The sequence below is a fragment of the Archocentrus centrarchus genome, chromosome 7, assembly GCF_007364275.1.
Source record: "Archocentrus centrarchus isolate MPI-CPG fArcCen1 chromosome 7, fArcCen1, whole genome shotgun sequence".
Classification (NCBI taxonomy): Eukaryota; Metazoa; Chordata; class Actinopteri; order Cichliformes; family Cichlidae; genus Archocentrus; species Archocentrus centrarchus.
The window spans coordinates 19,855,933-19,872,062 of record NC_044352.1 but is presented as its reverse complement, the minus strand read 5'-3'; the positions used below and the strand labels follow the sequence as shown (position 1 = coordinate 19,872,062).

The window sequence follows — 16,130 nt, the reverse complement described above, 5'->3', positions numbered from 1 at the left end:
CGGAATCTGGCCTTAAACAACATGAAAGCATGGATCCATCCTGCCTTGTACCAACTGTTCAGGTTGGTGGTGGAGTAATGGTGTGGGGATATTTTCCTGTCAGATTTTAGACCTCTTAGTAGTCTACCTGAGTATTGTTGTTGACCATGTCCATCCCTTTATGACCACAGTGTTCCCATCTTCTGATGCCTGCTCCCAGCCGGATAACACACCATGTCACAAAGCTCAAATCATCTCAAACTGGTTTGATGACCTCCACAGTCACCTGATCTCAATCCGATTAAACACCTTTAGGAGGAGGTGGAACAGGAGATTCACATCATGGATGTTCAGCCAACAAATCTGCAAGAACTATGTGGTGCTATTATGGATGTCTCATGGATGTGCAGCGGATCGGCTTCAGCATCATGGCAATGACAGCTTCACTGAGATGATTCTATCATGTCAAGGCGGGCCGAAATACTTGTAGCTATTCACTGTTTCCAGCACCCTTTTGAATCTATACCATGAAGAATTAAGGGGGTCCAACCTGGTGCCAGCAAGGTGAAGTGTCTGGTGAGTGTATAAAGAATATTATAACTTTATTTGAAAAAACCATGATTGTAATTTGAAACTACTGTCACTAGATGGCAGCATTTTTCAATTTCCAGGCCAGCACAGCTCATTGATACTGACGCGATCTGAGCAGCTTTTGTGCCCTGAGGGTGCTGTCTTAAGGCATTTATCATAAGAGATGACCTATGTATACACAACAGTAAAAAAAAGATGTGCACACTTGTGTACATGTTGTGCTGAGCTCTCTCATATTGTGGACTCAATGCAAAGGTTAATTTCGAAGACTAGTTTAGACGTACACTCATATAGGATGTGATCAGCAGTCACATTTAATATCTGTGTGTTCATTTTGAATTAGCTACTGTTACAAGAAAGCCATCAAGTTGTTTCTTTTCTTCTTTTTTTTTTTTTGCTAAAATCCAAAGTACAGGTTTAATTTCCTCAGACAGATATGTTTATCTTCCTTTATCTACCTTTATCTTGCCTTTAACATTTATTTTCCATGGATGATGCTGTATATTCTTGAAGATGAAGCCAAAGAAGGTTGATGACAGAGTGAAACTACCAGCAAGTCAGGAGGCCCCATTTCAAATGCAAACACAGGTAAACACTTGCACAGATTTAAACTTAGACTAGTGTGTAGGCAAAACAGTGTGCAGTTCACCTGACTTACAGGCTTTCATAAATCAGCTAGTTCATCCCTCTTCAAAAAAGTGAATCAAGCTGCCGTCAAACGGAGCTGTTTCTAGTCCAGAAGATTTATGGTCAAAATCGTCTGGCTGTGAGACAGATGGGTAGCTGGTAGTCTATCAAAATCAAATTCATTATTCTATCAAGCTAACACACCCATTTGTGTTCTAGGAGATCCAGATGCCAGAAAACGCAGTGACTAGCGCCAAGTAAAGCGACAGTGTCTTCCCACATGCTTGCTGTTCATAGAAGCTGCTCGCTGCAGCTGTACCCTGAACAGGCGACAAGATGCATGTGGTATTAATTAATGCTCTTATTGTGCCATTTCACTTATACTAAGAATGTTATTATGGAGCAGCTGAGTGTCAAGCAAGGTCACATTCAGGTGTTCTCAGGGTGCAATTATTCTTTCAATATTCTCCTCTTCAAGACAGTGCTGTTGGTCCAGGGCCCTTTCATGTAAAATGATGACATTTAAAATGCAGTTTTGTTCATTTAACTTTGTACCTAAGGTATTGCCTGTCAAAAAAACCAAATAGCTAGCCCATACATTACAGTCAATGAGAAAATAATGTTAATTTAAAGCCCCTAAGGAACTTTTTAGAGTGTAAAATGTATTGAAAGGTTGCTGGCACGCATTTTTTAGGATAACTATGGCTCTGGAAGCGATTAGGCCTCAAAGCAGGGGTGAGTATATTGCAGAGAGACAGAAGCGGGTGGGAGCAGTATCTTGTGTGCGTTTTAAGTGTGAAACAGAGAGAAAATGTGTGTGTGTGTGTGTTTCAAATGAGAGCAGGAGAAGGAGACTGGGGCGGCTCTCTTATGCAAGCAGTTCTCAGTATGAATGTAGATTGGAAGATGTGTGGCTCCTGTGGTTGGCTGTCCCCTGTGTCACTGCCTTTAAAAAACACTTGCCAAGAGAAATGTCTTCTTTACAGGCTTTGGCTGCCAGATGCTGGGGATAATGGATAGGACTGCAGAGGGAAAGATGGAGAGGTACGCTCAGCCAGCCACACAAACACAGAAGTGCACACATACACATGGCAGTTCACAAACACGTGCACGTTTGCACACTTTGTGGGCAGGGGTCCTCTGTAGTGCTGAAGTAAGCTGTGAATAATTCATCTTCAAGTCACTGTACAGTACAACTGCCACACATGCACTCTGTTACACACAGGGGAAGTATTAGGCCTAGTAATGCATGTCACACTAAGTACTAAGTGAATGAGCATACAGATTGGGCACGCTTTCAGAATCCAGAGGTGCCACGTCTTGTTGACGTGGGTAAAGCAATGGCAGGGAATAGCTGCATACGTCTCTGTAGCTGTGAATGAACGCATGGGGCGCCGACGTGTGAATGTCAAAGTGTGTCTGTGAGCGGGAGAGCCTGTGACACAGGAATGTGTCATAGTTCCTGCAAGCCACTCAGCTCCTAAACTGCAGCAAATAAACATTCCTCTGCTGCTGTGTCAGTGCTGAGCTCTCGCCCACTGTCGCTGTAAAACACAGCTCGGAATTAAAACCAAAAGCAGAGCATTTCTTCGTTTTGTTTCCAAGAGTATTACTAGAACAGAGATAATTAGCGCATGCCGTCAAAAATGTCTCAGTGCTGTTTATTGATTCAAAGAGGGCATGCAGGGCCTCAGATGATGGCCAGCAGACAATAAAACAAGCTGACTCATCTTTACTGGTTAAGTGAAAACAGTAAATTATTTTATCCGTGCTGTGGTCATTTGGATTTCATTGATCTCACACATAGGCAAGTAAAACAATCAAATCCAGGAATGGACAGTTTCACAAAGATACATTAGGTTGAGGAGAAGTGTTAACATTCAGTATGCCCAGACACATCTTGGTGCAGTTTATCACTGACTTGTCTGTTTGATTTAAATAAATGCGTGCTTCATCCATGCTGACAGGTGAAATTATGCACAGGCTTATGTAGTGTCACATGGATTCCCCCACAGTTTGTGCTCATGTTTCATGTGGATCTCAGAGCTGAAATGTTGCTGCGCTGTACCCATACATTGTCAGATGTCTGTAAACATATTCTACTGTTGGTTGTCCTTTCCCAAAGTCTTTCCCTATCATTACAGCTCTGTTTACCGGAGCTCTTACAGTGTTTGCTAGCATATCGTCTCCTTTGGAGTACGTCGCGGTTTAAAGTCGCACTCTGACGCACAGTTTTCCATCTGAAACGCTTAATCTCAGTGGAACACAGTCTGACATGGCACTTTATCTGTTTGTTGTCACATATCTGGCTTTACCAGGTTAACCATTCACAGATGTGTAACTAGGGAGTTTTAGTTTTTTTTGTTGGATAATTGTTCTCACCAAATTATTGCCTGTGCATTCAGAATGGTACCTAAAGCTGGCCATTTGGTGTTCTAAATGAACTTAAGAGCACTTCTAGGTGTTTTTTTTTTAGAGGTCCATAGTGATGAGGTTTTTGTCTCAGCAGTCTTGAGGTTTAGTAAAGAATTTAATATCAACAAAAAATGGGCCAACAGAGAAAAGGCCATCAAGCCAAAACAATCCAATCCAATCCAATCCCTGCAGTGTGCGTATGCGTGTGAGGGTGTTGATAACTCAAAATATATTATCACCCCAAGCACATTCACTCATGTGAGTTCACATGCAGGAGGCCAAAACTGAAAACATTTTGACATCTGTGCGACACGCGCACACACACACACACACACACACACACACACACACACACACACACACACACACACACACACATCACACACCTATCTATCTATCTATCTATCTATCTATCTATCTATCTATCTATCTATCTATCTAGTTAGATAGATAGATAGATAGATAGATAGATAGATAGATAGATAGATAGATAGATAGATAGATAGATAGATAGATAGATAGATAGATAGATAGATAGATAGATAGATAGATAGATAGATAGATAGATAGAGATGTATATATACACACAAACACATGCTGCATAGTTATATCCCTTCCACCTTAACTGCAGGGCTTGTTCAGCATCTCACTCCATAGGGGCACTGAGCCTGACCACAGACATCATACTGATTGCTCACCGTGGTCGAGTAGTCTGTCCACATTCCCACCCTGATTCACTATGTGCAGAAAACCCAACAACGGAAAACAGTGGTTTGAGAGTGTCTGAAGGTTTGTGGACAGCAGTGAGTGTTCGCTGTGTCTCTCCTAAATCAGTCCTTTTCTCATCCCTTCCACTGGCCCACCGCACACCCCATAAACGTGGGAGCAGGCAAACACAGACTCAAACTGATGTTTTGGATTTGAAGCAAGAGAAGCACAAGCAGGATGCTCGAGAACATATACGCGCGTGTGCATTTGCTGGGATGGGTCTAACCTTCCCTCTCTCCTGTGTGACAGGCTGTGGAAGGCCAGAAGATGATGAAGTGATGGAGATGTTAGGAGGCCACGGCCATTGTGATGCTGGGTGGCTGTTACTCTGGAGCTGCCATCTGGCAAAAAGGTCAGTTGCTAGGGGATGATTCTCCTGGACCGTGTCTGCCTCCCAGCTGCCATCCGCGCACCCACACACACACACACACACACACTCACACACTGGCTTGACTGCGTGCACAAACTTAACACATGCACATACTCATGGTCTTTTTTATCATTTCCTAGAATTATGACTTGAATCTGAGTAAATTTGACCCACGAGACTGACCGTTATTAATCTACTTGGTAGTTTTGTGTTTTATTTATTCAATATCTGAATGATGAGGCTGTAAATGCACATCTTGTTACATAATACCCCTGTGGTCACTTAATGGCACCAAACTAATTCTTCTGATTATTACACAAGCTTGATATGGGTGTTCCTGTAATGACAATACCCCAAATTAATTTAAACTTGGCCCATAATTGAATGCTAGGATTACAATGAAACAACGAGTGAGCACAGAAATCAAATCACTACTGCGTGCCAGACTCATGCCACACCACACTGTCAATCACAAATATTGTAAACAGCCTTTCATTCAGTGCAGTGGCCCAACCCCAATTATAAATTATTTATCATGCTGGCTTCGAATTAACAGGCAACTCCACCCAATAGGCAAAACATTTTTTCCTAACTGTAGCAGGAATTTTAATATAAAGCTGCTGTGCCTTCAGTATGCCATGTATTTCACACGTTCTCTTGGGATTGACCTGTTTGATGGATTTGTGCAATTGAAAACCATTTCTTGTGGCACTCGGGTCAGTTGCAGGCGGTGTGGCTTTTTCTTTGCTGTCAAGTTACCTAATTAGCAAAACTGCTCGATAAGCCTCGACCCTTTAGCCTGTTATGGCCTGTTATGACCAAATATACTTTATTCTTCATCAAAAATAGAAAGCGAATTTGACGTGGTGGCAAAGTAACCATGAGCAAGCAACGGGAGCAAAGTGTAAAGGAACTAACATGTGATACACCCCATATCCCAATCATGAGAAAGCTGCAACAGGATGTCAGCGCGTTATTATTATCTCGAGATATTGGCAAAGCAGTAGCTGAACCAAAAACCAAAATGGGACTCAACCGTGCAATTTTGTACCATCTCTATTTCTTTTTTTATTTTTTAATCCTCCCTGTCACACATTCCTGCTCTCCTTCCCTTTCCCTGCTCCAGTCTGTGTTTCTCTGCTGGCCTTCCATAAAGCAAATGACTTTTGTGTAGTGAAGCTGTTGTTTTTGTTTGTGCCCTTCTCACCATAGCTGCCTGCTTGCCGCCTGACAGCTCCGTGTGTCAAAGGTGGCTACAGCAGAACAGACTGTGGGAACAGCCGGTTAGCCGTCCTTGGTCCCCTGCTCCCCAACCAGAGGGGCAGCCATCAATCCAGCTCTCCCCCTACCCCTGCACACACACTGAAGCACAAACACGCAAATACCCAACTAAACTCATACTCACACAAAAACCGTACAACGCTCACACCCTCTCCCAATAATCCTCGGAAGCAATTTCATCTCGACTCGGGTGGCAGCCCATTGTCGCCAGCCCCTTCAATCTTTCCTTATTAACTCTCGCTTTGTCCCACATCCGAGCTTCTGGACTCATCTCTCCTACATTCCGATCAGTGCTGCTCCCAGCACTCCCAGGCAACCTCCATTCGCTAATCCCACTGCCTCTCCCCCCCATCTCCCCCCAGCAGCCCAATCTCAAGGAACTCTTACTGTTTTTTTTTTCCAACCTGCCGATCACCTACTTGCAGAGTAAGGTAGTGGCATTAACTCCATGGGTTTTCTGAAGGCAGAGTGCGAAGGCGGGGTGGGTGAAAGAGGAGGCGGCCACAAAGTGACTCCAGCCCAGACAATTAGAACAATGAGCTGGGCCTGTAGGGGGCTAACTCGCTGCGTCACGCCTGGACGGTGGGGTATTTTGTCAGTTTAATGAATTGTCCGTCAGGCTAGGGCCACATCGCAGGCTGCGCAAGGAGAGGCCAGCAGGGACCCAGACACTAAGTCGGTATTTATTACACTGCCTTTGTCACTAATTGAGCTAATTATCACTGACTCCTTAGCACTCCCACAGGCAGCACCCCCTCTACTCACTCTCCACCTACTCTCCCACCTCACTCTCATGCCTGGGATTTGAACTCTGCCTTGCCTAGTCTTTAAAAAAAACATTAAAATCTACCACTTTAGCTTTCTATTGTTTCTGTCTGCCCATGATATTTCTCTTTCTAGTCTCATTTTGAAATGGTGTGTGTTTTTTCACTCTGCCAACTCCCGACTTTTCTCTCAGTTTTGCCAGTTATTACACAGTGAGGCATATCATATTCTGGTGTGTGTTGACCCTGGTTTTCCAGTGATAAAAGACAGTGCATTAGTTATGTAGAGGTAATTGGCATTTTTCTTTGATGAGTTGATTTTTTTTTATTTACCTCACTGGACTTCTGAATTTGCAGTATTTTAAGTTCAGCTCACTCTGATCCGTTCTTCCAGAGATAAACTCTCAGTTTTATCTGAGATTGTGACCAATCTTTGCTTATTTTATATAATGTTCTCTAATTTCATGTCACAAGCACACAAGCCCTTGTTCAATCTGCACTGTAATATGATACTAATTCAGAATCATTCTCATCCCTTTATGTTGCCTTTGCCTACTACTTTTCCTCCACTGTGCCCTGTCTGGGTGACCCTGATTGCTCCTTTACTGTGATGGACTAAGAAGTGCAAATTTTTCCAAACTTCTGTGGTTAGCTACATTGCCAGGTGTTGATGGTTTTCATATTTTTTTTTAAGATGTTCAGGAAATGAAGCAACTCCTATACTGTATAAAATAAGGTTTGTGGGCAGATAAGCAGGGTCTGTCTCTGTGGTTGGTAGCACAGATGCGGAGATGTTTTGTGGAGCTGGAGAAAGAGGCTGCTTTGGTGGTGGTAATAGGATTAAGCAAAGGACACCCAGGGACAGGCTTATACGTCGGCTTGCTCCGTTGTCAAAACTCTCGCAAATACAGCAACTACAACACACATAATAGCATCTTTTGACACATTCACGAGGGCAGCTTAATTGAAAATATAAACTTTATTCTTCTATCATACAGTACAGATCCAACTGGAACCTAAATCTTTTGATTAAAATCTAAAAAAGTATTCTCTTACATCTCTCTAGAACAGTATAAAAATCCTCAGAAATAAATATTTTGTATTTACACTATAAAAAAAGACAGATATTCAGTGCATGACCAAACACAAGTGTTTTTACAGAAAATAAAGAAAGAAATGATAACAGTCTGTTTCTAGTAAGAGTCGGTTTTTTAATCAGCTACATTACACCTAAATAGAAAAAGCCAAAAGATCAAAACATCTCCTGATCTGATTCTAATGATAGTATATTCTCCAGCCACTGACAGGCAGATAAATCATTTAGAAAACATACAAGTTACATCTTCATAAATATAATCAGATATTTTAATATTTACAGCATTTTGGTCCTCTTAGCTGATATACAGTATGTTTTTTTGTTTTTTTAAACCTGCGGAGGCTGTGTTCTTTAAAATATTTTCATACAACCTAGCTTGAAGTAATGGACCATTTGCCTACTTTAAGCCTGGAATATTGTCATCCTTCATGCATGCGTGCATTTTTTGGACTTTTGTGTTTTTTTGTTCCATCAAAGTACACCTTAGAGTGGCATCAGTTTTCTTTTAAGAGCATGTTTGATCGGTCACATTTTTATTTGTCATTTTATCTTTTTTATTTATTTTTTTTACATATTGATCCCTCAGTTTTGCATAAGTCTTGCCATGATATTCAGTGTATTGATAATACATTCAAATTAAATTGCCCCGGTAAGATTTGTTGAGTTAGTCTCTGTTTTCCTTGCTCCTAGTCATGTAACATAAGGACCATCCTGTGGTACATCAGCACTGAGGTGAATTCAGATCTGGAGAAATCTAAACAAAAAAAGGGCAAATGTGGCACGGAAACTGGAAGCAGTTGGGTTGCATCCAGTTCCTAAGTACACAAGCATGGAACAGATATCCCATCCAGGGAGATAAACTTCACGCAGTTTCGGGAGGGAAGCCGAACTTCAGCAAGAGAAAACAAAACACTTTTTTTTTTTTTAAATAAGCTCCCTCTTGTTAGAGGTCCTCACCAGTTTATGAGAGGACATGTTTGTGGCTCTGTGGCCAGAGAAACATCTGTGAAACATTGTGTCCAGTTTCTGCCCTTTGTGGGGGAGAAAAAGGCCCTAGTGGTACCTGGTTATAGCAATCGATTCTCCACCACATCCTCTTGTCCCTTTACTCCTATTTATCCAGCGTGTAAACACTTGAGGGATGTGGACAATTTCCATTCTACATGCATGGTTGTAGTGTTAATGTACTTAATTTGAAGCATTAAAGACAAAGAGAAACACATACACTCCCTCTATACCCTGTTCACATACTTGTGCTTTCTCCAAAGTTTAAAAATACTGATTGAAATTTTGTGCCAGGAATTCCCTGTATTGGTTTACCCGCCTTGAAGCTTTTCCAGCCTCAGTCCTAACATCTTAAACCACTTTAGTGCAAGTGGCTTTCTTAACCAACTACCTAAGTTCTTCTTTGCTCCTTATACATGCCTAAGTGTTTGCCAAGGTGTCCATGTTTGATCATAGACACTGATGTAACGTTCGTGTACTGGTGCAGTTCAGGCAACTGACATGACAGCACCAGTGGAATGTGCAGTGGCAGCGTTCAGTGACGCTCTCAGTCCGGGACTTAAACCCACGTCCACAGCATAACAGTTCACATCCATCCAGGCCAGGAGAAGAGCTGTTGCACATTCTCCCCGATGTTCCCAAAGTGCCAGTTTTGCCATTGTAGGAGCAGAAGTTGGGTGATTTCTCATAATAGACAAGATCCATAGCAGAGGGGGGTTTGTGAGCTGGATTTTCAGGCTCTAGATGTCGGGGATCGGCTCGGTGAGAGGCACGGTTGCTGCCCTTGTTGGCGTAAACAACTCTGGATGCACCATCAAACCGGTCCTTAAGAAAGTCTCCTACTGTGCGGAAGCTGGGCAGACGCATCCAACAGGTACGCACTGTGCAAGAGCCAGACATGCCATGGCACTTACACTCCTGACGCATCTCTGATGACACAGTCTGAGAGAGGAAGACCAATGATTACTCATCAACACTCACTCATAAATATATTAATTTCAAGTGGAATTCTGACAGAATAATTCTAACAGACAAGTAAAGCAAGTCTTACCATTCTGCCGGCTTCATTATTATGTAGGTTGGTGAGGTAGCGCAGATCTCTGCCCCTCTCACTGGAGTCCACAAACTCACGGCTGAACATCCGGCCAAAATCCACATTGTCACTGCAGCCCCCCCAGTGCCAGTCTGGTCCTCCAGGACCTCGGCGGCGATAATCGCATGTGCACGTCTCAATGGCCCCTTCTGAGCAGGAACGAGCCACAGCGTGGGTCACTCCTGCACTGGTAATGGCAAATACAAATGCTGTCTCTCGGCAACCTGAGGAAACAACATCAAAACTTTCCATCAGAACCTGATCCAGGCTTTTCGACTTTGTATTTGCCAATTTTTAATTTTTTTTTTTTACCCCCAATTGGAAAGTGTTTACAGACAAAGCCTTTCAAATGTGTACAAGAGATTTCGTTACATCCTGCCCAAAATTGTCCAAATATTTCCTGGTGAGAAAAACGAGAGGGGCTCACCACGATTGACAATTTTGCCAAAAACGGCTGGACTGTGGGTGGTCGGGCAGTTCCAGCGGCGGTTGCGGAACTGCCACTTGCACTCCTTTATGGCATTGTGCAGTCCAGCAGCGATGGCATGCAAGATGCCAGGATTCTGCCGAATCAGCCGGCGCTGGCGACGGCTCAGAAGGGCCAGGCTTGGGTCCAGGACCAACTGCACGTTCTTGGAATTGGTGAGGAGGTTGGATGAGGAAGCCACATTGACAATACCCCTGGCGGAACACAAGGACAAGGGAATTCAGAGTCAAGGAGCTGGCAGTTCATGCATGAAACTCCTTACGTGACCCTCTAAACTCATAAACGGATGTCTCTTGGCATCCCATGAGTGTTGCTCTTTTGAAATTACAGTTTTCATTATGTACAGTAATAAACAGCGTCTCACATGCCGTTCCAAGATCTGATTGTCTCTGAGTTGCAATGTATATTTCACTCTGGCAGACAACATGAAACTGTTTTTACATCTTTATAAAAAAGTTGGACCAAACGCGATTACTTGTCATTTTCATGATTAGAATACATAAACAAATTTCTGTGCTAAACACTCAGGATCTGTTATGTTATAATAAAACAAAGAATTACAATAATACACAGAAGGTGAGGAGGAAAGCTCAGGACGCTTTCCTTCACAGTTTCTTCTCTGTGTCGTGCTATTAAACTTCACAGTCTTATCTTTTCTGATCGGATTCTCATATATCTTAAATCACATTACACACAAGTGAGCAATGCTCTTCTATACATGATTTATGGTGCAGTGTCAATTAAAAACATGTCCATTCTATCAAATATTCCCAGTCATCAAGAAGTAGGCCTTTAAACACTGTTCTGTGCCAAATATATAAAAATAAATAAATTAAAATTAAAATTTGCTACCATGCTTAATGTCATCCACAGCATATAAAAACAATGAACAGTGATTTTTCTTATAGCATCAGCAATTAGAAGTATAATACTAGGTATCATGGTTTGCATCCTGCCCATAATTTTGTCCAAACGTGGCACCTGTGCTTCTTCAGCTTTTATCCAAAATTTGGATCACTGAACAGGGTTTAAATGCACCCACTTTTTTGGTCAGGTTTCAGAGCATTTTTAGTGTTTCAGCACACGGGCTGTATAATTTTCCACTTTATTTTGCATTTTTTGTGGCTTATGTGTCAACATTTTTGATTCATGTGTCGTGCGTTGGCTGCGTTTTACTGTTCAGCATTATCATCCGGAAAAGCGGGCGTGTCTGGGCCTGTTAGAGGGTTGACCCAGACAGTGGTGCGGTGAGGCCTGGGAACTTTACTAATAATCTCATCTTCTGAATGTTTTCTTAATTCCCAAAGTCAGGGGTGTGTGTGTGTGTGTGTGTGTGTGTGTGTGTGTGTGTGTGTGTGTGTGTGTGTGTGTGTGTGTGTGTGTGTGTGTGTGTCAGCTGACGTTTTAAATGTTTGAGATTTGCGCACTGCCATTGTGCGCAAATCTTGTCCGTCTAATGGCACGGCAAAATCTTTTGTTAAATCGTTACCTCAACAAACCCAACCCACAGTTTATATATTTTTAAACAAGAAATTATGCCAAACTATAAAGATCCGATTTGATTTTAGTTTTCAAATCAAAATTTTGTGCTGTCGCCACAAAGTTTACGATGGCTTAGCTATAGGCGGTACTACATCAACGTGTACGCGGTAGAACCATAAATATAAATGTATATGTAGAGGACCCCTCCTTCAGCTGTGAACTAAATCCATATTCATTTTTATCCCACACTGGACTGAGAATGTTGTCTCGTATTCAAACCGCAGTGTCCAAAAAGGGAGCCAGAGAGAACGCGAGAGAGTAAATTAAATCTACCGCAAATAAAAATGTTAAACTGTAATTATTATGTAATTATTTTATTGTTAAACTGTGTGCTGTGGTTAATGTCACTGGAGACACAATAAATTACTTACCAAAAAAAAAAAAAAAGCCTAAATGGTTGGCTTTGGAGCTCACGTGGAGGAACCTAGAAGCATTAAGCCTTAATACCATATGGTTGCCCTTTTTTTCCAAACAGAAGCTGCGAACGGATCCAAACCTGACACATTATTTCGATCAAGCTGCCTGGAGTGTGGCAACTCAATAAAACGCCCTTCTTGCAGAGGACTCCTATAAGCTGACAGTAACTTCACAGATGGGGTTTCAGTAGCATAACGCGATTAATGCATTATCAATATCTGTTGAACTCACCACCACCGGCCGCTGTTGTTGACGGCCCCTGTGCCAGAGAGCGAAGACACCAGAAGGATGCAAGCGGCTTTCACCCCTAACAGTAGCGCCAGACTCCTCATCGTGACTTTGGTTAAAAAATGAGGAGGAGAATATCACATTTCAACCTTTTTGTCATTGATTTTAATAAAAGTTTTAATAGAGTTCCAACTGTCTCTATAATAACATAAATACGCATGTGATAAAATAATGAAAAATAAAAACAGCAGACTCAATCGATCTAAAAACAATAAAATACAAAAACCTCTGGCGGTGCATGCTGTGTCACTTCTCGGACATAATATTTCTGTGGCACTTTTATCTTAATGACCAACTGAGTTCTGATCAAAATGACCCGGCTGCAAAGTGTATATACTCACCACACCACAGTCCGAAGAGAGGACTTGAAAGCTGAAAGACGCTGCCAAGCCCTAATTAACTTAAATGGATCTTGAGTGGAGACAGGTTGCTGTGAGGTGTCCAGGCAGGATGCTACTGCTGCTGCTGCTGCAGTCCTCTTCACTCTGTCTCTCTCAGTGATGCTTTGCACGGCGCATTGAACGCGTGGGACAGTTCCGAAGACTTGATCCCCTCGGTGACTGATAGGCGACACATTCTTCTCTTATTGAGCGCTACGAGGGGAATAAAAAAGGGATTTGCTGCTCTCATCTCCCTCTGTTTTTTTTTCGAAGCCTTTTCAATAGGATTGGAGGGAGGGATAGTTAATGCTCTTCATAGGGCGCACAATGAATAAGGAAACAACTGAGCAGAAAGGAGAAAGGAAGAGAAAAAATAGGGCAGTCCACGGTGTTGCGCATATTGTGGAATCTCACGGCCATCACAGAATCGATTCCGTGTGAACGTATGGGACTAAAAGTATTCCCCCCCAGCCCCCAAGTGGTCGCGCAGCTAGCCTCCGCATCCAGTGTTGCTGAGAGGAGAAGTGTCCCCGGAGCCTTGGAGCACTGATGTGTTGGTACAGATGCTGTGGGTGCGCCCGCTTTGGTGCTTCGCCGCTGCTCAAAGCTGGTGTCACGGTACAGTATAGTTACAGCGCAATATGAGACATCTGAAACTGCCCTTTTTACCCAGTGGTTGGATTAGCCTACTCCCTAACCGCATCTCCTCCTCTCTCCAAATGCGCTCTCAAAATGTGCAGTGACTAAGGCCATTTCTGCACAAGTCTTTTTTTTTTTACAGTTAAACCTTTACAACTATATTTTATATATTGTTATATTTAACTAATAATATAATAATATTTTAAAGTAAATTGTATCCCTTAATATTAGTTTCATCGCAATAACACGTGTTATCGGTGCACGCGCACATGCACAACGAAACGTGAATACCCACAGAAGTAATAATAAGCTCTTAATTGTCCTATAACTCACGCTGCCTGCTGGGCTACTTAAATATTTTTCAAACACGGAAGACATGAAATATGGGCTCCAATCAGAAATTTGATGTATGATGAACCAGGAAAAGAGGGGAACGACTAAAGGATAAAAACTAGTCCAAACATCTGGCTTGCAGACCTCCCTCGACGCAATGTAGCCCAGTGTAATCACAGCTTGAGCCACTTTGCGGCATCTCCATCAAACCCCAGACTAGGAGCAAGCTTAAATGTCCCCAAACTTCTCCATATTGGTTCATTTTGTGACATTTATCTGCTAATTTGCATGTTCCACATTAGTCACTGCAGAGGTTGTAGGTTGAATAATCTCTCCCCGTTCCTCTCCACCTCTCTGTCTTTCCCTCAGATGACAGTAAAAGGAAGTAGGCTTTTGTAAAAAAAAAAAAAAAAAAAAAAAAAAAGAGAGCGAGAGAGAGCGCTTTAATGACAGCCATCCTACGTTTTTACCCGAGCCTTATATGAATTTGCTCAAACGGGTTTCCTGGAGCAGTCATGCGACACCGAGCAGATTAGAGCTTCAATCCGGATAAAGGGGGCCTTTTATATACAAATCAACTTCAAATCACTTTTTAAGCCACTTAGATATACACACCAAGGCAGAATGCTAATGCACTTTTCATTGCTGCAGCTTAGGGAATGGAAGGAGATTAGATGAATTGGTGTCACTAAGCGAACCGTGTTCGAGGGGGGTTTTAACTTAATTTTATGAAAGTAGCACACAAGCACCTTTCGCTCCCAACACCAATGTTATGCTTAATTTGGATAACTTGGATCAATATACTGATGATTCGTGTCCACACAGAAGGCCTGGGCAACGGGATTCATATGCTCACTCAATAGTTACTGTAGAAAATAAATGTAATAGATAAGTGGGAGGGTTGTCTTCCATAAAGTGCTTGAGTCTGTCTATTTATTTTGAATCTCTACTAATTATCATTTGTCATTAGGTTTTTGTCAGAGCACGTGATCACACAACATTGTAAATAACAGTTTGTTACTTTGGCCATTTGTGCATATAAGCCGTTTACGTTGAAATAAAGACTTTAAATTGACGAAGTAAAGTTGTTTCAAGCACAACAATGAGGCACAGCCGCTCTGATGGAAGTGGGAGGAAGGGGGGAGCACATGACTTAAAAACAGTATTGTTGAAGGGTCTGTTAGCGGAGCCGCCTGCCTGCTGCTGCCTCCCTGTCGTACAGTGGAACCAGCAGCTTTCCCCTCCCCCTTCATTATTTAAAATAAGTAACCTCTTTATGAACGAAATCTTCTTTGACTTTCCATATTTACCGAGGCTTTCTTTGTTATCCCCGAAAATGTGGATTCATGTTACCTATTCCCCCGACGCACCAACAAAGAGCAGGAATAAGTACATGCATTTATATATATATATATATATATATATATATATATCCTTATAAAGATGGGTTATTGGATCCAGTATTTTTGAATACCTGCTTAACTCGAGATCCCTGTCCCGCAGTGCTTGGAAAGTGCTTGTGCGTAAAAGTTTGGAGACGTCATTTTACGCTTGAATGAATGATCACCTTATCAAATAATTAAAGTATCAACTGGTGATCCAGCTCTCATACTGGCCAATATTTTGCAAACAGCCGCCTGTAGAGGCATCTACTCCCCTCCCCTCTTTCTCCCCCCCCCCCCCCCCCTTCACTTTATTCTCTCCTCCGACCTCCTCTGTTCTCCGTCTTCACTCCTCGGTCGTTTGGCGGTGCATCGATAATACTGCAGTCATCGTCTTTTCGATTTTCTTATTCAACACGGGACCTTATTACTAGTGTTTTAATGTCACGTCGCGAAAGACGCTCAACAAAATGGAGCTATCAAACAAACTCCGTTGGGACCAATTCCTGATTTTGGCAGCAGCACTTATGTCACCTGCATTAACGTAAGTGCACTTGTGAGCGCCGGGAGAGTTGCGGACTGTGGCTACATGCGATTCGGCACAGTTGCGGGAAGTTCAGCATATAGTTTACTATGTAAATGAATATTTGACCGATTTAGTTAAAAACGAATT

The 16,130-nt window shown here is 42.4% G+C and overlaps 2 protein-coding genes across 6 annotated transcripts in view; one reads left to right on the top strand and one right to left on the bottom strand.

Moving 5' to 3' along the window:
- The window catches only part of wnt10b (wingless-type MMTV integration site family, member 10b), a 19,005-nt gene continuing 2,875 nt past the window's right edge, over nucleotides 1-16,130 (top strand). For 2 of the 5 annotated variants that reach the window (XM_030732976.1, XM_030732972.1), the window contains exons 1-6: nucleotides 1-62; nucleotides 171-555; nucleotides 1,084-1,158; nucleotides 1,417-1,542; nucleotides 2,184-2,241; nucleotides 4,630-4,732. In XM_030732976.1, the coding sequence (XP_030588836.1) occupies nucleotides 4,659-4,732 (74 nt within the window). In that variant the 5' untranslated portion in view covers nucleotides 1-62; nucleotides 171-555; nucleotides 1,084-1,158; ... (1 more) ...; nucleotides 2,184-2,241; nucleotides 4,630-4,658. Of the gene's footprint in view, nucleotides 63-170; nucleotides 556-1,083; nucleotides 1,159-1,416; nucleotides 1,543-1,970; nucleotides 2,242-4,629; nucleotides 4,733-15,821; nucleotides 16,002-16,130 lie in introns of those variants that run through there. The other 3 variants (XM_030732973.1, XM_030732974.1, XM_030732975.1) reach the window with 3 other exon arrangements.
- Nucleotides 8,174-16,130, bottom strand: part of wnt1 (wingless-type MMTV integration site family, member 1) — a 20,540-nt gene continuing 12,583 nt past the window's right edge. The window contains exons 2-6 of the mRNA XM_030732978.1: nucleotides 13,065-13,316; nucleotides 12,667-12,772; nucleotides 10,417-10,670; nucleotides 9,948-10,213; nucleotides 8,174-9,838 (exon numbers count right to left, since the gene is read on the bottom strand). Of these exons, the coding sequence (XP_030588838.1) occupies nucleotides 9,347-9,838; nucleotides 9,948-10,213; nucleotides 10,417-10,670; nucleotides 12,667-12,767 (1,113 nt within the window). The 5' untranslated portion in view covers nucleotides 12,768-12,772; nucleotides 13,065-13,316 and the 3' untranslated portion in view covers nucleotides 8,174-9,346. The remainder of the gene's footprint in view (nucleotides 9,839-9,947; nucleotides 10,214-10,416; nucleotides 10,671-12,666; nucleotides 12,773-13,064; nucleotides 13,317-16,130) is intronic.